Source organism: Heterocephalus glaber, unplaced genomic scaffold (genome assembly GCF_053883595.1).
Source record: "Heterocephalus glaber isolate CG9 unplaced genomic scaffold, H.glaber_assembly_v1.0 deba00000738, whole genome shotgun sequence".
Classification (NCBI taxonomy): domain Eukaryota; kingdom Metazoa; phylum Chordata; class Mammalia; order Rodentia; family Bathyergidae; genus Heterocephalus; species Heterocephalus glaber.
In genome coordinates, this window is record NW_028258161.1 from 13,805,818 (window position 1) to 13,828,111 (window position 22,294).

At 44.8% G+C, this 22,294-nt stretch overlaps 1 protein-coding gene across 19 annotated transcripts in view; it reads right to left on the minus strand.

Moving 5' to 3' along the window:
• Svil (supervillin) overlaps positions 1-22,294 on the minus strand; it is a 209,241-nt gene that overhangs the window by 79,474 nt on the left and 107,473 nt on the right. For 9 of the 19 annotated variants that reach the window (XM_087207029.1, XM_087207036.1, XM_087207027.1 and 6 more), the window contains 2 exons: positions 9,737-9,794; positions 4,663-4,754 (listed from right to left, as the gene is read on the minus strand). Coding sequence is in view for 9 of the 19 variants with exons in the window: in XM_087207024.1 (XP_087063150.1) it covers positions 4,663-4,754; positions 9,737-9,794; positions 11,432-11,492 (211 nt within the window). In the remaining 10 variants the exon portion in view is untranslated. Of the gene's footprint in view, positions 1-4,662; positions 4,755-9,736; positions 9,795-11,431; positions 13,759-15,400; positions 15,555-22,294 lie in introns of those variants that run through there. The other 10 variants (XM_087207024.1, XM_021242018.2, XM_021242019.2 and 7 more) reach the window with 6 other exon arrangements.

The window sequence follows — 22,294 nt, forward strand, 5'->3', positions numbered from 1 at the left end:
ATTAAACTATATTTTAAAGGTACCGAAAGCGTGGTAATCCTCAGTGGAAGTGTATACTGAACATTTAAGAAAACCTTAAAAAAAATCCATACAGCAAAGAGCTAATCACCCCTCAGTCTCTTCCTTCTAACAAATATACACCCCATTTCCTAGGGTTTGCCTCCTACCTACACATGGGAGGCTGTGAATAAGACATGACAGGACCAGACGAAAGAAGTATTTGAACCTGGCTTCTTTTCTCCAAGCCCATATTGTAAGAGCACAATCAGGGGACAAACATGTAACTCGGTAACTGTGGCTTATCACGCGGGACCACAGGGCCGGTCTGTGAGAGCCTGACGGTTTACTGGGTCTGCCGTGAGTGTGTGCACTGCAGCAATCCTCCCCTTTGTGTGGGCGCTCGCAGTTCCCATGCCACCTTCCAGCTACACTTTTGGTCAGGGTTATTATAAAAACATTGAACAAAGCTAACAATACAAATCACAGATCGAAGTCAGCCCTGCTGTGGAAGTATGTGTCATAAGTCCATTGATTGATGGCTAGAGACTACTCTCAGTTCTATCAGTTATTTTCTTGTGATCCTGAAAATTGCCTGAACATTTTTATGTAATTTCAGACTTGTAGAAAATTTAAAATTCCTTTCATAATATGTTAACATTTTTACTACTGATGGACTTTTATCCTTTTTCTCTCTTAATACATACATTTAAGCACATATATATGTGTGTCTTCATACACCTATAATGCCTATATAATTACATGTTATTCTTAACACCGTAAGACTAAGCTGTAGCATGATATCTCTTTATCTCTAAACTCTGCAATGTGCATTTTTACAAATAAGCAATAAAATGTTCTTTAAAATCAGATTATTCAACAGCTATAATTCAGCTGACTGTACACTGTGTCATAACTATAACTCACAAACGGGTCAGTTTGGTAATACTAGTTATTATATAATATAGATTATAAACAAATGTATGTGGTCCAATTTCCATTGTGATAAAAAATGTTTCACTTTGCTTTCAAATACATTAAGACTTTCATGCATACTGAATTATCTCTTTACCCCTGCTGCCTTTGTTCCTTGGTTTTATTTGAGTGTTTGGAACAGAACCTCTGTGCAATATGGAGCTTACCAGTCATTTCTCTAGGTGGTCAGGTTTCGAGTCAGGCCATTTAAGAGTATTTGATAGCAGGGCTATAATATGCCACAGTTATTTACTTACTATTCTTTGTAATAAGAATTATAACATGAATATTCAGGATAACTTGGTCTCCTCTTTGCTCTTCTTGGGAAACAGTTTCTTGGATTAGTTCCCAGCACAGAAGTTTTCTGGGAAAGACACTGTTGAGTTTACTCATCCAAACCTGAGCACAGTAGACTCTCCCAAAGCAGAAGGTGGTAGGGGACACCAAAGACTTCTCTCCCCTTCTTCGCTCGACAGCTGAAAACACAAGCCAGCCTGACACATCCACACACTGGTCTCACTGCCCACTGCAGTAAGGTACTCTAGTTTCCACACTTGGACAGCAGCCACTGACAGAAAGACAACAGCTGATAACATAAGTAATGACAAACTCGAGGAATAAGAGGAAATGGCTGAAGGGTACGGGGTTTATGAATAATGAAAATGTTATTCGTGAAAATGAACATGGAGAGGGATGCACAACTCTGTGAAGGTACACAAAGCTGGGACTCGTGGACTTGCACTTGTTGAACTGTACGGTATGCCATAATAAAACTGGTTAAAGAAAGCAAAGCATTTGGCCCATTTCAGGAAGCCACATGTGCTTCAAACTCCCAGGCATTGGAGACCCTCCTACCTCAGCCTCCTGAGCAGCTGGGATGAGAGATGCATGTTCCTGCCCCCACCCAGCGCACTCCATCCCCAAGTGGAAAAGCTATCTGCACGTTATAAAGTCTACATAAGCAAAGATTTTTATCTCCTCGATTTCTTGTTTGTGATACACAGTTATGGAAGGTCTCCAAGGAAAAAAGGAATGAGTGTTTTCATGTTCAGTGTCACAGGAGCATTGACCCCTCACGCCGTGAATGGAAAGGAGCTTCTGCACATGAGAGGCAGGAAACTGTGGCACTGAAACAACACTACCGTCAGTCCCTCAGCATCAGCATCATGCTGCTACTCATCAATAGACAAAATTTGCCGGATTCTGCCAAGGTGAGAACCAGAGGCTGCTGCTAACAGCTCGTGTTTCCAGGTGTGTTTACACAGTCACCGAGAGCAAAGACTACAAGGCCGCAGGACTGTGGACACTGAGATGAGGGTCAGAGGAAGGGCAGGGGCACTTTTCCAACATGCTGTAAAGACCGAAAGCCCTGCCAGGTGTGGTGGCACAGCCCTATAATCCCAGCATTCTGGGAGGCGGAGGCAGGAGGATTGCCAGTTAAAACCCCACCTGGGAAACTTACTGACTTAGTGAGATCCTGCCTCAAACGGAAAAGAAAAGGCTAGGGTGCTGGGAATGTAGCTCAGTGAGAAGGTCCTGGGTTCAATCTGGCTGACACACAAAATCAGCACCGCTTTGCTTTGTGCAGATTCTGTTTTATAATAAATTTTATATTAGATCTGTTTACTAAACTGTCTCTTTAAATTTTGTTATGTATGAAGTTACAATATGAGTCTTAAGGAAGCTAGCATCTCATGTTTTTTTTTACTTTTTCTGAATGTGCTATTTTCTATGGCTTGCTTTCTTTTCTTTCTCTCTTTTTTAGAAAAATTGGGTGAGAGATTCATTACGGATCATAACATACATATACGCATTTCCCACAAGACACTGCCTCATGGTTGCCAGTCTGTTTATCAAATCAGCTCGTCACAAGCCCCCACCATTCTCTACATAAAGCTGTCCCCACCTTACGAAAATGAGTGAGAAATTCTGTCAAATTGAAACTGTGAAATTTTTTTTTTTGTACCTGGGTTCGAACTCGGGACCTTGTGCTTGTGAGGCAGGCGGCAGAACCACTGAGCTAAATCCCTGGCTTTTCTTTCTTTCCAAATAGGCAGAGAAGGGGGCAGTGGGACGCTTTTTCTACATAGAACTGTACCTAGTGAGGCAACTCTTGCAGCTATGGCTAAAATCAATTTGTTTGCCTTCACACTCTGCTTTGATCCCAGTCGTAGACTAAACATTTAAGTCTGGCTCGGGTTAAACTGGGCTCCCGTCTATCCCAGAGCCCAGAAGGATGGAAGGACCATCCCCTGCACACCTGCTCCACTCATGCATCCGGGTGGGAACTGCCAGCGTCCAGCCCACCCTGGGCACACGGCCACGAGCCTGCCCCGCCACGCTCAGCAGGAAGGCCTGGCAAGACCACAGGGTGCTCTGCTTCCTTTGTGGGTACAGGAGCCCCTCTATGTGTGGTTTCGCTTTCCCTGGTTTCAGTTACCTCCAGCCAACTGTGTTCTGAAAATATTACTATTTGTCTCAATTCTTTGAAAAGAGAGAGAGGAAAAAAGACCACATTCATGTAACTTTTATTAGAGTGTATTATTATAATTGTTCCTTTTATCATTAGGTGTTGTTAACCTCTTATGGTGTCTAGTTTATAAATTAAACGTCATCATGGATAGCGTACGCATAGGAAAGCACAGGACGCGCAGGGGACAGTACTGTCTGGGTTTCGGGTACCCCTGGGGGCCGGAAGGCACTTCCTACAGAGAAGGATCCCCTGCACCATGAGCTATCGGGATTTTTGTTCAGACGAAATCTCATCTATCTCCTTTTAATTCTGCACCTTTCTTCTTATTTCTTGGCCTCTGGAGCAACAAGGAATAAGCCTATATTTTATTTAACAGCGTTTTTAAGTACTTGAAAATGGCAACATGTCCCTTTATAAGTGCTCTTCACTGAACCAAACCCCTGGAATATTTCCAATCTTCAGCCTATCAGCCTGTCTCAGCATAGCGCCCAACAACTCCTCTGGACACATTCCAGTTCCCCAGTGCACCTTTTCAACTGGATTTACTTTCTATTCAAAGAATATTTCTTTGGGTCTAATTTCTTTGAGGCTTGATCTTTTTTCTTTTCCTTTTGAAACAGAGAAAAGGGATCAGGATATTTTGTGAGCTGCTACTAAATGATCATTCTTTGTGCTAGTGTTGCACTTAGTAGGAAAAAAAGATCAGCAATGTTTACATTATTTCAGAGGCAAAACTAGAGGCTCAGGGTGCAAAGATTTTATGGCATGCACACCTTTACCAGTGCAAACAGCAATCACCAAACACGGGAGTATTACTAGGGAAGACGAAAGATGATTATGTTGCAGTGAGCACCCGCTGTTTGAGTGTGAAATCCCTAACTCAGTAGCAGCGAGTGGCACCCGAGGGGAGTGGGAGTGGGGGTGGAGGTGGCTGGGCCAGGCGGGGGAGACCCAGGCCTTTGGAGAAGGTTAAAGGTAAGAGAGAGGAGCAGAAGTCGACTGCTCTCCCTCCCTCCTGACGCAGCCTCCACAGACACTGTGAGGACTCCCAGAAGGAAAGGGCAGAGCCAGTGGAAGAGCAGAGAGACACTAGCCGAAGCTAGCTCTCGGGCGGGGGAGAAAGGGTGCCCAAAGACACCCCACGCTGGAGGTTAGATCCCACAACACAACCCTTAACATGTGCCCAACACTGGCTTCTTGTGCGGAAAAAGTCTTACCTTTTGGAAGTGCAGGTACAAGCTTAGCATCGAGTCCTCTTTTGTGGTTGGCAAGTTGTTCTTTATTCTCAAGCAAGAACTCTTTCTGAAAGCTAAAAGTCATTCCATTAACAAAGTGTTAGAACTTGATTTAAATCAAGGTACAGGATAATAAGGGAGAAAGGCAGAAAATAAAAATCATGTCATCATTTCACACAGTTAAATATGTGCAGGTATCTAAGGAGTGAACAGTTTTATTTGGCAAAGTATATTAGTAACTGTTTCCAGTCACTGTATATGATTATGATTTTTGTGCAACTAAGAAATTACATCAGATTGGCCGGGCATGGCATGTGATGGAATGGGGCTGGACCCAGAATGACAACCTCTCCTAGACCCTAGACTGCTGTGTAAGCTGGGATTAATTTCTCAACATCTCTTCACTACAGTTTCTTCCTCAGGAAGCCAGCAGCTTGCTGAAGTGATCTAACGTTGTCTTCTAGTATTAAGATTGTTTTAAAGTAGCAGTGCCTTCAAAGAACCAAGACATCAGAGCACACTCAAGCAGTATGAAAGGCTTGCGAAGACTGATCTTGGAATAAAGGAGGAAATGAAAAGGAGAGTAGTGAAGGAATTGAGCACTTCCCGTGCACTTCCCCTCTGCTGAGCGTCTTCCAGGTGTGAGCTCCATTATCTCCACAAGGCCCCGTGTGATGCACCCCTCAGATGTTTCACAACTGGCTCTGCCCTTCTGGCCCTGCAAAACAGCGGCTGCTTTGCAGTAGTTGCTGGTGGTGTAAATCCTTCCACCATGGATGGCTACTTCATGCTCCTGTGGGGCTCACTCAAGTCCAAGTCGGAGAGAGGCATGCACAGGAGACGGCAGGGTGTGAGCTGGCTGGCTGCAGCTCAGCTCCGAGTTTGCATGACACACCCAGGGACACTGGACAGGCGAGGAAGACACGATTCCAGTCCAGCTCCTGCCCCAATGCTCTCATGTGCAGCTGGCCCGAGCCCCCTGTTACACCACACAAGGTGGTGATTCGCTGGAGTTGGGCAAGGTAGAGGGGCCTGCTGCCTCAAAGGAAGAAAACAAACCCAGGAAAAGAGAAAGTCATTATTGCCCACCACCACATATACCGCCAAAAGAGAAAGTAATAGGGCTGGTGTGAAACTGAGCTTCCTTCTTGCTACGGTATGGCCAAGGGTCCCCCAAAGGCCCATATGGAAAGGCCCAGTCCCCAGGGTGGCGCTCTCAGAGGGGCTGTGGATTCCAGGAGGTAGGCTGGCCCTGCAGAAGGTCCTCAGGTGATTGGGGACCCTTGTCTCTTCCCAGCTTGAGATGTGACCCCTTGCTTCGATGCATGGTCCTACCAGGATATGCCGCCATCTCCTCAGGCCCAGAGGAATGGGCCTACACTGGAATCTTCAGGCCTATGAGCCAGAATAAGCCTCTCTTTACCTCCTACATGGCTTGTTCAGGTATTCTGTGGCAGCGACGTGAAGGTGACTAATACACCCCTGCACCTGTCCCTCCGTTTGTGTCTCCCTGTGTGTGTGTGTAGGGGGGCAGTGTTGCACTTCCCTGGAGTCTGAAAAGAGACAGAGAAAGTTGCTGTCCCACTATCTGAGCGGGTCCCAGGAGTAATCCACACCCCAAACATGAATTAAATCTGAAGCAACAGCCACACATCTCAAAACACTGTGCACTATCCAGACGGGGTAGAACCAAGCCCACCTGAAATTTTAGCAATCGTATGTCAGTGCAGTGAAGGTTGTATTCATGAATATGTACTGTGCATTTATTAAAGTACTGAGAATAATTAAACCTTATGAAGCCAGTGCTAGATTGGCTTGAAGACCCTAGGTTGCCTTTCTACTCAGAAACTTAAGCATTAGCACCAGCATCTCCATAGTGAAGTGTTAGGCAGTGAGGGTCATTTTGTATTTTATTCAGATCCATAATTTAGTATAAATCTAAAAAAATAACTGCAGAAATGTACCCTACTGAAGGAATGGCGTGTAATTTTTAACTGAGCATTTAACTGCTAAATGAAATATTGTGATATAGTGCTATTTTGTGGTTCACGGAGTCAAGCCTAGGGCCTCTCACATGCTGTGCACACGCTCTACCACTGTTACATCCCATCCTGGAAGCATCAATAAATATGCATTAAGTGAATGAGTGACCGACCGCTATGAAATACTCCAAATGCAGACTACAATTTGCCCCAGAGCATTTTGTGTATATGCTGTGTACACTGTTAATATGATAGCCAGGGGCAAAAAGTCATGAAAATGTCGAGAATCATTAGATGGTCATGTATTCAGCAACATCAGTTATAACCAATCTTCCCCTTCCCTTCCTCGCCTTTAGAATAACATACCAGTGCTATTCTGTGCCTTTAACATCTGCTCACCTTGCACACATGTGTGAAATATTAGCATGTTTCCATACAGGTATAGAGTAATCTCTCTTGAAGCCCACAGCTTCGTGCGCACAAGCTAGGGTCCACATGGCTGTTGACATTTGCTCTGTGCCTCTTGCTGCTCTCCCTCACGGCTGCCAGAGGCCTGACAGCTTCTGAGGAAGCAGATGGGTGGACAGGAAGGATGAGCGGACCGGGCTGGATCCTGTGCTCTGGCTCCAGAGGGTCCTCAAAGCTGGGATTAATGCAGGACCCCCTAACTTCACACAAGATGTGGGGCTCTTAGCCAGTATCACATCTCTCCTGGAGACTGAGCAGCAGCGAAAATACAGGCAAGACATCCCTGTAAGGAATCCTGGTCCGGCCACCAAGGGGTAGCTCCGGTGTCATCTCTGGGGGTGAGACACCCCTCCCTCCCTCCTGAGTCATCAGAGTGCCAGGGCAGAGTGCATGCCCAGCTCACAGAGTTGGAACCCCACAGCCTTGAGCTCCAACGTGGGCCCTGCCCTTCCCCGTGTCCCCACTCCTGTCTTGGGGACGAGGGTCCCTGGAAGGACAACCTCTGCAGGCCTTGGTGTGTCCCGTAGCTCAACTGAAAGTTATGAGCCTGTACTGCAGCATGAAACTGCATCTCCCTTCATAACTAACACAGACTCCTTTTCATACCATAATTTAAAAATTAATGTTAAGAAACATTTCGTATTTTTACCCAACTATATCTTTGAAATAGCATTCATTCTTTATGACTCAGGTTTTCATAGCTTCACCTTCCTTCCTCTGAAAAGACCTTGCCCCTGCTTCCAGGGCACTTTCTTTTTCTTTTGAATGTGTCCTATTAACCTATTTAAATGTCGAGAAGTAGCAACAAAGGGGAATTTATTAAAGGGAGGGCAGGGTACCCTGCTGCTATCGTCCATTCTTCATAGCGTGGATGGCATTGTCACTACAATTCCCAGGCACCCACGCAGGGGAAGGCTTCTCTGCAATCTGTCCCCTCTGCTACTGAAATGTAAGGCATAAGATGAGGGAGGTGAAATCCCACTACCTCACACTTCCATCTCTCCCAGCTGGGTCTGGAGGACTAGATTCCTTTCCAGGACGCAGGTTCTTGCATCTCCAATACATTATACATTTAGTAATGTGCCCAGCAGGCTGTGGTTTTGATAAGTCCACAAGAACCTACTAATAGGTCCACATGAAATAACAGACACAGCGTAGGATTGGTGAGTTCCTGGTCACTACTGTCCACTGAACTGTCTGGCTTTTGCATTTCGTGCTTTTCTTACCCTTGAATATGCAATACCTTCCTGGTTCCCTTTCCTTTTTCTTAGTCACTCATTAGCTCTACTACTATTAAGACAACCTGCTAGGGACATATTAGGAAATAAGCCCCAGGTTCTATTAAAAGCATACCAAAGATGTGAAATGCAGCTGCATTAAGCACTACATTCATGAATTCATCCTTCAGTTATGACAACCGTGCTGGTCACCTGGGGTCGCTACTACTCTAATTTACCCTATGTTCACCTGTGCATGAAACACACCGAGGATGTGTACCATCTAGTGTGTTCCTAAGATCAGCACCCCAGTTTTTGAGCGTAGAGTTATGCTCTGCCTGAACAAGACAGGAGTCAGACAACTGTTTGCTCTGATTCAGAGCAAATGCAAGCACTTTCAGTAAAGTGACAGCGTCACAGCACATGAAGAACAGAACACCCATGTGGGGTGAAGGGCAGGTCGGGGCTGTGTCCTCCCCTTGCAGTTTTAGGTTGAGATCCGTGCCTGAGTGTGTCGGGGTGACTGTGTCTCCACCGGAAAACACCCAGCTGTGACTGTGACTGAGACCTACAGTGAAGCGCCTTCCGGGCACACGCTTCCACTTGGACGCTGGTTTATGCCCATGATGATGTGCCAGCGGGCCTTAGCACCATAGTGTCCCACAGCCAAGGGCACTGGGAGTCAGACAGATGAGAAGCGAGAGATGCTAAGACCAGGCAACAAGAACTCACGGGGACAGATGGGCGGACACAGACAGGAGGGGGAAGGGAGGAGGAGGGATGTGTGAAAGGAAGAAAGGTTGAGCGGGAGAGAGAGAGGGAGAGGCACAAAACCCTTTCTAAAACTCAAAAGCTTCCTCACTTGCTGGACAGATTACAAGAGGATATGCCAAGTTTCAAGGTAAGTGGGAGGAGGAAAAGATTATATCTCTTCATAAGTTTGTAATTGTAAGCACTCTAAATATTCTAGTCCTCAGTGAGATCCCATGAATGGCATTAACTACAAGGAGAATCTTATGTCCACTCGCATCATACTTACATAACATTAATGCGTGTAGACAGGAAGTGCTAGGGAGCAAACCGAAGGCCTCATGCACACCAGGCAGCTACAGTGCTCTACAACTGAGCCCCGGCTCCAGCAAGTGATTTACATATTTCAGCAACTAAAACTGGGGAGGAAACATATTGCCAAACGCTTAACCTCCTGAGTTAGGAATCGAAGAGACTGCAGCTGGAGGTTGGCTCAGTGGAAAAGCATGAGGCCACCACGGGCAAGGCTCTACCTTTCATCCCCAGCACTGCAGGGGGAAAAAGAAATTTAGGGGAATCATTTCAAAACCTACCACAAGTCTCCAAAACTTAATATCCCTTGAACAAAGCCCACTTTACCTTGGAACTTTTCTTTGATGTGGGAATCCAAAGAAGCTTAAGTTTTTCTTGTTGAAATCTAAGAGAAAAGAAATAATGTAACATTGAAATAGTTACCCAGTAAATTAAAAAAACCCCAACAAACTCCAATGGGAAAACATTTTCAAACTCCCCTTGCAGGTAAAATTTAAGAAAAAAGAAAACCATTAACTAGATAAGACATAAGACTGCAAAAATGACAAATCCAAGGCATCAAATTCCATATATAAATTTTACATAGGCAAATGTTTTGTTTTTCTCTACTGAAATAAAACTGTCCACATATTTCATAGGTTCAAAACATTCTGACATAGTTCAATGCTATCATTTAAATTTGTCATGGTAACAAGAATAACTAGAAGGAATTAAATGCTAGATAACACAGCTACATATTTCAGAAAAAAGAAAAAAGAAAATAAGCAATTTTGACCCGGGTAAACAGAAATATCAAAAATAATCTACCTGATAGGATCAGAGAGGTCTTTAAAATGGAGGGGCGCCGTGCATGAGACGTCAGCTGTACTTTTACTGTTTTCATTAAAATCTAAACAACAGCGCATCAGAATAATCACCTCTTTATTTTTGAAGATAAGATATATTATGTAAAGACAGCTGATAACAATTCCACACAGGAAAAACACACACCCTGAGTGAACGGGTTAATCAAAACCAGGCAGAGATGGAATTTATAACCAGTCTAATGGCAAGTAATCTGTTTTACAGCTTTTGCCATAGCAACCGTTTGTCCGCCCCAAAAACCACAAGCAGACCTCTTCTTCGCCTGAGGAAGTACCTTTTTCTGTTTAATATTTAGGAGCAGAAGCCTGAGGAATAAGAGGAATAAAATATACCAGATGCTGGCATTCATTACTCATCACTGAAATACATCCCAAATCCCGAGATTTGGAAATTCTGGCCAGCTAGAGAGACACAATCAAAGTATAATGCCGATTAAACTTCTAGGGTTTTCTTCTAATTATACAAGCATCCCATTAACTATTTAAAGGAAGAGAATTCAGTTCACAAAGCTATCGAATAGTGCAGAAGGAAACCCCTGAACCAGAGGCCGGAGTTTTCTAGCCACTTTCAAATAATGCATCTGTGCTATACAATATTTTCCACACATAATGGCTGGGTTTCAAATCGGACACTGAAAGTAACCTCAGCATTTTATTTCTGCTCAAATGCTGAGTAGGTGATACCACTTCAGTGATTAAATTGAAAGCATGTATCTTCCTCTGTGCTAGAAAGGAAGCCACTGAAAAGACAGTATTTTGTTCCAAACTGTCTCACATGAAGAATAAAAAGAGACTCACTCACCATTGCCTAGGAGATATAATTTAGTACAGACAGCATTCGGTTTAGAAAAATGTTTTGGCTACAGTGCAGCACATCTAGAATTTGATCCAAAGCTGAAGCATTCCGATTTAATTTGCAATCTTTCCTACATAAAGACTTTAGTGGGTCAGCAGTGTCTCTAACTCATTTGTAGAGAAATGTACATTTTCAGCAATCACAAGATAAGCTCATTTATAAACTCAATTAGATATTTAAAGTATCCTATGATAATACTGTATCACTAACTCGGCACCCAGAACAACAGGGGAAATGTAGGATCCAAGGCAAATACGGTACAAAACGAACACAGAAGTGCGTCTTTTATTTCTCTTGCCTTACCTTGTTTCTCAGAGAACTTGAAAGCTCCCAAATAGCTGGAAATTCCTGAGCTTCTGAACATGGTTGCACAAGGTTTGGAAACAACTACAGCTAATGCTCAACCAGCAACGACCTTGGTCCAGTCTAAGCAAAACTGGGTTGAGACTGATCACAGGGCACGGGGAGAGCGGCCAGGCACTCATGTCCTTGATTGCACAGTAAATGCAAAGGAAAAGGCTGCAAGCTGGAACAAATCAAACCCCTTAATCAGATTATAAGCAGAAATTAGGCCTGGAGATGCTGGAACAGACCTGGCTCTGGAGATGGGACAGTTATGAGATTGCCACTGCAGAGTCCTGGCCCTGTCACGTACATGCTTTGGCTGTGTGGACAGTGTTACAATCTGACCACCACAGGGTGTCAGAAACAGCTCCTCCTTGCCCTAAGAACAGACAGACGGACAGACAGACAGACAGAAGAAAAGCCTGCAAGGATCTCAATGTATAGGGAGGAAGGTGGAGCCTCCTAAGTAGTCCCAGGCTGTGCCACGGTTGGCTTTGGCTAAGTTAAATGAAATATTTTACCTAATGGCGAGCCAAACATTCATATTTAAGAGTTAAGATTTATAAAGCCCAGATGAGTGAAACAGTGGGAAAAGAAAGGGAAGATGGTACTAGAGGTTCAAAAAGTTTAATGTGAGACAGAAGTTGTTAATTAAGCTCTACCAATAAGACTGTTCCGTATTTATGAGCAACTGCAACGTGGACTCAAGCAATGATAACACAGTTTGGAAGAGAATCACAATCACTAGAATCTGAGGATTTCATGGCTAAAAGGTACTACGGAGGACCAGGAGAAATGGGCTCAGTCAGAGATGAGGAAATTGGGCTGGGGAGGTGACTGGATGCTGGAGAGACCACTGGCACCACAGGATTTTGGGTGGGTGGACAAAGATCATGCTTTAGGGTCCTCAGGGGGGACCCTGAGTTTGTCTGTCTCTCCATCTTAGGTCTTGTACGCTGAACCTGGCACAAAGTAGCTGTGCAGCAAATGTTTGTTGAATAGCTGTGGACAATCATAGGATGGTTTTTCTGAAAGTTATAGATGGTACTTTTAAATGACTGCATGGATTTCATATCCTGTATTCAAACCAGATCGACTTAGATGGAGGTTCCCAATACCAACACCCAAGTTGAAAATGCAGACTTATAAGCCAAATGAGTTGATGTGTGTGAACACATAAGGTTACATTGGCACTGGTTACTATGTGGGTCAGCAGCAGCATCTGGCATTTCCTCTCTACTTCTGATGACCTCTTATTAAACCAGAAAGAAATATGGCAAGTAGTAGGGTCGTAAAAAACCACAGCCAGGAAAAACAGCAGGAAAGTATGGGAGGAACACTTTATTGTAAGACCACAGATGATTAGGAGCAAAAAAGAAGAGGTGTTGGAGAACAGAAAGGGGAGGAAACAGAGGAAGCAGTGATTCTGGGAAGAAATTAAATAGATGAGCTGAAATAGTATCTATATTGATAACTATTCAATAAAGAACTTAGTTTATAAAACACAACATCACTTACTCATTATCACTTCCTGTAAAAACCTCACCTCAATTATAATCATTCTACTACCAGGTCCCCTCCAGGTGCTACTCCTGCATCGAGACATGTCATGCCAGGTGCCATGACCAGCCACCTCTCCTAGGCTCTCATTTCTGCCCCTTCCCTGCAAGCATGTTTGCATGCCCATCTAAAATATTTACTTTCACAGCTTTTTAATTTAAGGGTGAAAACTTTACAAATATCCAGTAAAATACTTTGCTACCATAAGTCATTGCTCCTGAATATTATAGACTACAGTGCTTTAAAAATAGGCAATGTTCTTAGGTGGATGAGCTGGCAGGGAATGGAGTGTATCCCTTCTACTGGGGCTGAGCTGTGGGTTAGGGATGCTGTTGGGGAGGTCATATACCACCATCGCCATTAAATAAAACTGACTTCTCTTGAAATTTGAGAAAATTACTACCACAATTTGAGAATTCTCTCTGCAGATAAGTGAAATATGTGAAATTATACAATGATATAAAGAAATGTTTGCCTATTTTGTAGCTCCATTGTATGAATGAGCTGGCCTAAAACAATAGTTATCCTAGGAATGATAATTTATTATAATTATTGGAGAGAAAATGGAAATGTCTCATGGATACTTTCTGTTGATGTAAAATGTAGATTTCTTCCCACTCTTACTTGATTTCCTGTGAATGGGATTCTTTTTTTTTTCCACTGAATTCTTTTAGTGGTACATTTTAGGTATACAATATGTTTACACTTATCGTTGGGTGTTTGTATCTGTACCTGATGGATCTTGGTTCTCATTTTTCCCCCATTCTCTGCCCTCCCTTCACCCCCACCACCCTTCCCTATTTACATAGATTTCGTTTCCATTTTTTTTTTCTCATAATTTTTCCTTTCTTTTCTTCCCTTTCCCCTTTCCCTCCTGCCACCCCTCCACCTTTGGACCTTTTCCTATTTCAAATTATCAATTATTCATTATTAATCCTTTTAATCCTTATTTACACTTTCAGTTTCTAACACTAGAGAAACTATTCGGTATTTACACATGTGTGTCCTATCTATTTCACTTAAGAGGATGGCCTCAATGTACATTCATTTAGCTATAAATGTCTCCAGTTTCTCATTCTTTATGGCTGAGTAGTACTCCATTTTATAAAAAAAACACATCTTCTTTATCCAGTCTCCAGTTGATGGGCACTTGGGCTGTTTCCAAGCTTTAGCTATTACAGACTGTGCTGCTGTAAACATGGGTGCCCATATATCTCTGTGGTATGATTCTTTTAATTCTTTGGGGAAGATACCCAGCAGGGGAATAGCTGGGTCAAATGGGACCTGTAGTCCTAGTTCTTTGAGGTATCTCCATACTGACTTCCACAGTGGTTGCGCCAGTCTGCACTCCCACCAGCAGTGGAGAAGGGTTCCTTTCTCCCCCCCCACCCCCCCATCAGCATTTGTTATTTGTTGATTTCTTGATAGCAGCCATTCTTTCTGGGGTGAGGTGGAATCTCAGTGTTGTTTTCATCTGCATCTCTTGAATGACCAGTGATATTGAACATTTTTTCACATGTTTCTTTGCTGCTTTTACTTCTTTGTCTGAGAAATGTCTGTTCATTTCAGATGCCCAGTGAATGGGATTCTTAAATAGTACATTAAATTTTACATCCATAGTCTCATGAAGAATTCTGTGCTTCCCCCCCAACAGTGAAACCACATTAAGTCAGTTTGTTTTGTCTCATAATTGATAGGTGAGGCAAATAATTCCAGTAACATTCTCCTGCCACCTTAAAGAGAATAGCCAAATTCTTTGCATTGTGGATTGGAATATTATTTTTAAAAATTAGAACAGATTTATTCCTTATTAATGACTCAAAAGGATCATTTAGGGGTGGCACCTGGAGGGGACCTGAATGACCAAGAAGGATATATGAATGGGCCATCAAGGTGACAAAATCCCAATGAGGGACAACTCAAGTAGATTTCTTTAAGTCTAACACCTTGAACCCTGGCATAATTGGAGTCAAGGTGGGCTCTTCTTGCAAAAAGTCAGACAATTCTCTCAAGATCAGATAGCTTATGGTAGGGCAGTGGCAGACTGGAAATCTACATCCTTTAACTACCTCCAGGATAACTCCTACATTCCTGATCAGCCCAGACACAAAATGATAGAAGTCATTGCTTTAATATAGTCCAGGGCTGAGGTCACAGGGCCCTGTAGCCTTACAGCCCAGGCTGGCTTAACTGACAAAGGGTCAACACGACTCTGGCATGGGAGGTCAGGTTGGCTGTGGATGCTTTTCATAAACCTCATGTGACTTCTGGATCTCTTTTTTGTCCCAGAGATATCCCTCAAAAGCAGGATGGACCTGGGCCTAGGTAAATAGGGCATTTCTGGAGTCCTAGGGTAGACAGAAGTACCTGCTCTTGAGGAAAGAGAGGGTCTTCCTTCATTTCCTGTTCCCCCACTACTTTTGAGAAGCTCAAAAGATGAGTGTCACTGTCAGTTTTGAAGAATTCAGCAAACTATGACACAATAGTTCCACTTCTGAAGAAGTATGGAAGGATGTAATATCTGAAATATAGAAACAACTCAAAAAATTAGAACCCCCCCAAATAAATGACCCAATCAAAAAATGGGCAACTGAAATGAACAGAAACTTCTCAGAAAAAGAAGTACAAACGGCCAATAAAAACATGAAAAATTGTTCAACATCGCTGGCCATTACAGAAATGCAAATTAAAACAACACTGAAATCCCAACTTACTCCAGAAAGAATGGCCATCATCAAGAAATTAAATAATGGGCTGAGGATTTAGCTCAGTGGTTCCAGTGCCTGCCTTGCAAGTGCAAGGTCCTGGGTTTGATCCCCAGTACCCCCTGCCCCCCCAAAAAGAAATCAAACAATAACAAATGCTCAAGAGGCTGCAGGAAAAAGGAGCCCTTCTATACTGTTGGTGGGAATGTAAACTAATACAACCACTATTGGAAGTCAGTATGGAGATTCCTCAAAAAACTTAAGTTAGAAACTCCATTTGACCCAGCCATTCCCCTTCTAGGTATTTTCCCAAAGGAGTTAAAGACATCATATTACAGTGGTACATGCATATCCATGTTTATAACAGCACAATTCATAATACCTAAATCTTGGAAGCAGCCTATGTGTCCACCACCAGATGAACAGATAAAGAAAATATGATATTTGGTATTTATATAATTGGAGTACTACTCTACTATAAGGAAAGATAAATGAGTCATTTGTAGAAAAATGCATACTTTTTAGAGCCTTTCCTTTTTGGTGCTGGGGATCGATCTCGGAACCGTGCACTTGTGTGGCAGGTGGCAGCACCATTGAGCTAAATCCCTGGCCCAAAATGCATACTTTTTGAGACCATGATGTTAAGTAAAATGAATCAGACACACAAGCTTAAATATTGCATGGTTTCTCTTATATGAGAAACCCAAAATATAACCAAGAGCGAAATAAAAAGTAGGTAATGGAAAATAGCGAGACAGATCTTTTGAAAAAGAGAAGGGGACGAAGAGGAGGGGCGGGAGAGAAGAGGGGAAATGGAAGAACAGAGAGTGAAGATGTGCCATGCACATGCACCAACTTCCCATGTGGAATGCAATTATTTTGTACCACAAATAAGATTGGAAAGAATGAATGGGCACAAGGGTACTACCATGGGTTTGTTAATAAATGCATAAAACTGGAATCAGTCTCCATAGAGGGACACATGGAAGATTGGGCAAGTGATCTGCACAGGCAACACCAGGTTTGAAAACTCAATTACTAATTTGGAAAATGTTTCCTGTTGTGTTATATCAGACACACATGCTTCATTCAGAAAGACGTAAAAAGACCAACACATTATCTCATGACTCCAGAGAGAACGCTGTTCATGCTTTGTCCTCTCTATTTTCCAAAGTATCCAAGTAAGGGTGATTTATTTCTGTAATTACCAAAACAATAGCACAAATGCGATGAAAGCAACAAGGCCTCTTAAAGGCCCCAGGGCTTCGACGTCAGCTAAACATCCAGCGGGAACTCATGGTTGTGAACAGGACTGTACCAGTGGACCGATGGCCCCAGCAACCAGCCGCTTTCTATGCTTATGCATTTTTGTGGCTACCAGTTTAGGAGAGGATGCAGAGAACCACACAATCCTTGATAACACACAAGGCAGTGTTTTTCAGACTACACATCGGGTGGGCATGATCGCATGAAGTACGTGGGTAACTCTCCAGCCCTGAATTCACCCGTGAATGATCTTTGTACACTTCCTTCTCTCCCGGGTGCTTCCCTGTCATCAATCAAACTTTTCCTACTCAAAAACCTTCAGTTGCCACCTAGCTAAATACTTACACACACTCGAGGAGCAATAGCAGAGACACACTTCTGGGTGGACTTTTAGCCCGGTGCCTGGCTCAGAAGCAAAGAACTATAAATGCTGGTTGACTAAATCAATCAAATAGCTAGTAAGTGGGCAAGCAATGACATCTCTTCTATTCTTAAATTCCTCCTCCTTTTGGCTGACTCTATTTCTTAAGCGGGTGGCAAGAAGGACAAACGTTGCTACTTTCTTCAATTTGCGATTCCTAATAAAATCTCTGTGTCTTTCCAAAATGCAAAGTGCTGATGTGGAAAATGAATATTTGTGTGCAGAAGAAACAGGAATTCTGTGCTTGAAGTTCCCTGTGGACATCCTGTAAGGTAAAAATGGAAGATGACTCCTGAGGTCCGCCTGTTGACAATGGCACTAGGAGTCCAGGAAAGAAGGATCGCCAAGGCCAAGAGATAAGGCGGCAGATGACAAAGAATAGCTGGACTGAGCCTTCAGGCCCAGACTGCACAGGTCTTGCTGCAGCTCAGGTTACAAGAGGCCTTGTGAGGCGCCACTCCCCTATCAGACATGCTGGGGACACGTGAACATCCCTGAAGACAAGTGACAGCTGTCCTTTGGGGACTGCCCGTGGGGAGGAGAGAATGGAAAGAGCCAGGGAAATTGCCAAGCACCCCAACTGGCCACTTGGGGCCGTTCTCTCCCACACTGAGGCGAAAGGCCCTTCGACCTCCACTTCATCACAGTGCTGAGTGCTCAGGGCACTGGCTGCACTCTGTCCTGATAGCTGGGAGGGGATCCTATTACCGCGCCCATCTGCAGGTGAGAAAACAGATAGGATGGAATCTAGGATAAACAGCCAGCCTGGATGAACCACTGAAAATGTAAACCAGCAATCTCTTGCTGGCCAATATATGCAGTAGGATTGGAAAACGTGATGCATGTTTAAATTTCAACAAGTTATCACAGGAAAAAGACACATTGCCACGAATCTCCCTCAAGATCCTCCCTCTCACTTCAAACACTCTCATCTCATCGTTCTTGCCTCTTTCTGCAGCAGCTCTGGAGTCCTCTCTCATTGGTGTCTTTAGCTGCCCCATCCTGGCCACCCTGATGGTCGGAACTGATTCAAAACATTAACCGTTCATGGTCATGTTGACTGGGGTGGAGCCAGAAGGTGCCAGATCAGTGAGTAAGGGGATGAGGAACATCAGAATGTTTGTACGATCCTGGCTTTCTGTTGGATGGCACTTGGCAGCGGCACGCCCCTATTTTTGGTCAGATCTTTCTTATAAAGACACTCTCAGAAGAGGACTTCCAGAAGTGCTTCAGAAGGCGGTAAGAAGGGTAGGGTAAGTGCCTCTGAGGCAAGGAGGACTAAGGTGATGCATCTTTTATTGTAATAACTTTTTAAATGTAAACATGCACCACATATTTTGCTGACACCTCAGAAAATCAGAGAGGAAAACGTGGAGGAAGTTCAGGATGAAATGAGGGAACGGAGAGGAATCACTGCACGCGGGAGCCATTGCTGAGCCCGCATAGGGAGCTACACGCAGAGAAGAATGGGGCTCAGGGCCTCCCCAGGCCTGCACCACAGCATCTTCCCAGACAAAGGTGAAAGCACTCCAAGCCTACTGGGAAAGGAGCTGAAATCCAGGCAGGGAGGGGCAGAGTGAAATTGCGACTGTTGTCTGAATGTACACGGTTGTGAGTTACGGGTACATCTCTGAAACAAAAGTGTGCCCCAGAAATGATCTTAATGAAATGGCCTATAAGCTTCTAAAGATGACGGCTGCACTGAAATTCCAAAGTTAAAGATATATTTTTACAGCCTAGTAAAGGGGTATTTTGAATGCCAGAAACAGCCCTAAACGATATTCTCATTTTCTCTGGTGGATTTTATTTGTGCACCTCGACCCTTAATCCGAGGCCGAGCTGCCTGACGTGAGGTAATCCTACCAGTGCGCAGCCCATTTCGTCCGTTTCATTTCCCGTGTATCACACACTGCTTATTCATACCTTCCAGATTCCTTATTTTAGTCCAATTCTCCTCCTGTGTGCCCTGCAAAATGCCTTGTGAATTTGGGTTGGTAGTAATATTTTGGCCAAGTCTGCAAAGAAAATTTTGTGTTACATCACTTCTTCAGGTAATTTAAAACAGACCACATATGCAGGGACGAAAGGGGCAAAAGTGCTTTCGACCATAAGGTATTTTACGACTCACAGCCATTTCTTTATCAGATGTGTTGAAAGAAAACCACACCAGCTTTTCCATACCTAAGAATCCTTTTTTGAAGCAAAGGCTTACTGCATTTCTCTAAAGACCTATCATGTCTTTAAAATAAAGTTCAAATGAGTAATGTTAAGATTTGTAGAGAAAATTATCCCTCGCCATTTTGATCTCTGGTTGATTTTGAACCTATAGCTAATGATTCTTGGGAAGAAAAATCCAGGCACCTCAGAGAATGGTCAAGTTATTCTCAGCACAAGAATAAAGGACGAAGCCCACTTCCCTGTTTTCCATGTGCACTGAGGGCTAAGGGGGCAGCTCATTGGTACAGGTGCCTCAGTGATGTGAAGGAGGCCCAGGTCTGAGCCCTCGCCCTGTAAGAAGAGAAGGATAAAGTAAAATGCACGATGGAACACACACACGATAAGATATTATCCAGCCTTAAAAAGAATGACATTGAATACACGTTACAACATGGTCACAGCTGAGAATATCAGGCTAATATTGCACGGCCCCCTTCCTAGGGTCCCTGGAGTGGTCACAGATTCAGACGGGGGAACGTGTGGGCAGGGGCCGGGAGTGGGGCTGTGTCCTGGGTGATCCATGCTGGCGATGGGCGAACGGTAACGCAGAGCACTCTCCACCTGCAGACTGCTGGGATGCAAATGTGCGTGCCGTGTGTGCATCTGGCCATGATAAGAAAAGCCCAGGGAAGGCGAGGGGCCAGCCTTCTACTTCCGCCAGCTTAGGGAGGCACCGAGAATCTCTGTGCCTGGCGCAAACCCACAAAGGACTCCTTGGCAACGACTTGATGAATGTGCCAGGTGATCCTCTGCAAACTCTGCAGCTGCCTCTGTGAACACGGCGAGGTGCACTTCCCCACACTGTCAGAGCCACAGGACCCAGGTCTCCACATGTGGAGGGCATCCAGGGAGCACGGGAGCCTCTGCCAACTCCCGTCAGCCAGTGCTCACCCCTGATGGCTTTCACATGGGCAGACGGCAAGGAAGCGCTGAATCACCAGATAGGAGAATATTTTATGAGTCTCCGAGTCCAGATGGCGGAGAGCAAATGTATAAAATGACACCTGACAGACCCGCGCTGCTCTGCAGCTGCACTTGAATGACTTGAAGGAAACAGCTTTGAGTACTTTCTGGGCCCCTCGGACCTCAGAAGGCAATCTTAACGAAAATACCGATTGACAACCACAACCAGTATGAGTGTGCAATGCCAGAAAGTGCTCAGCCACCCGCCATCCCGAATGTGGCTGATGTTTTTCACAGGCCACATTAGCTGGTACCCGAGACATAACCCAGGCTCTGAGAGCAGATTCCAGAACGTGTTCTGAGTGGTGCAGAGGGCAGGGGCCCCCACACCCACGCGGAGCTGGTCCCCAGGTGGGCAGCACCCGGAGGGCCGGTCTTGCGCTGACAGCGTGGTGGGTGGCATGGAAAGATTAAGGCAGAAGGATGGATCACAGACACATTCTTCACTGTGTCGAAACGACCAACAGGGAAGTTTAATATCAGCTATGAGGCAGAGGATGCAACTGTGGGCGGAACTCCGAGTCACACCGAGTGCTTCTACCACGAAGGCCCCTACCCCAAAGATTGTGAAAGGCTTCAAAGGTGACAAACCACAATCATTTTGGGACACTTGTGACGTTAAATCCAGAAGAAGTAGGAAAGAGTAATCGGATGGGGTGAGTTAGACAGAGAAGGCTCCTCAGAGAGGGAGACAGGAGCATGGTTGTGAAGGAAGCCACAGCAGTTCATGAATGGAGAGGTCAGCACAGAGCTCACAGAAAGAGGCGGCCCAGGCCTGGGGGCTGGACGGGCCGGGCTTAACAGAGGATGAGCTGGTGGGCCAGCTAACAGGGGCCCGGCGGCCACGGAGAAGAGACAGCAGAGCCAGCTCTGAAGCCCAAGCAGGGAAGAAAGAAAACTCAGATTCTCATCTCCCGGACACAGCTGAAGCACATGGTGCTGTGGGTCTTGCAGTAGTGAGCAGTGCCTCCTGAGAAACACACGTGTGCCAGCGCAGCCCTCCCCACATGGAGCCCGTGCACCCCTCGGCATCTCAGCATCCGACTGGGAACCTAATATGGTGAAATAAAAAGAACGTAAAAGCTAAACACTGCTGGGGTCGCAGCACATGACTAACCCTAGCTGCTCTGAAGGCTGAGGATCACAAGTTCGAGGCCAGCCTGGGTAACTTGGTGGGACCTTGCCTCAGAGTAAGAAAAATAAAAAAGGGCTTGGGGCTGTAGCTTAGTTGAGGCTCTGGATTCAGTCCCCAGTACCACTGAGAAAAACAAGTAAAATGCATGTGCATTCATCACTGTGAATCTTCCACAGGTCACAAAATACTAGGCATGACCTTCCAGCCACCATGTCATGTGGCAGGGATCCCAAAGCCAGGGAAGCAGTGGTCCTGACACACAGGAGGCTCCGTGATGAGAGGAAGACGCGAAGCGGAGGCTGGCACTTCCCACTATCTGCAAAACCTTCCGGTCAGATGCTCAGTCCTCACCTGACAAAGGCCGGCTCTCACTGCTGCACATATTTGGCCTTTCCTGTCTCCTGGAATGCATTCAGCCAGTCCTCTGCCTCTGCCTCAGTGACACGGTCAGCCCTGTGTGCTGAACACAGGTAGACTTTCTCCCTCCTTATCATTCCCTGAGCTGTGCAGTATCACAATGCCTGGTGCAGCACCTGCACTGTAAGAGGTATGAC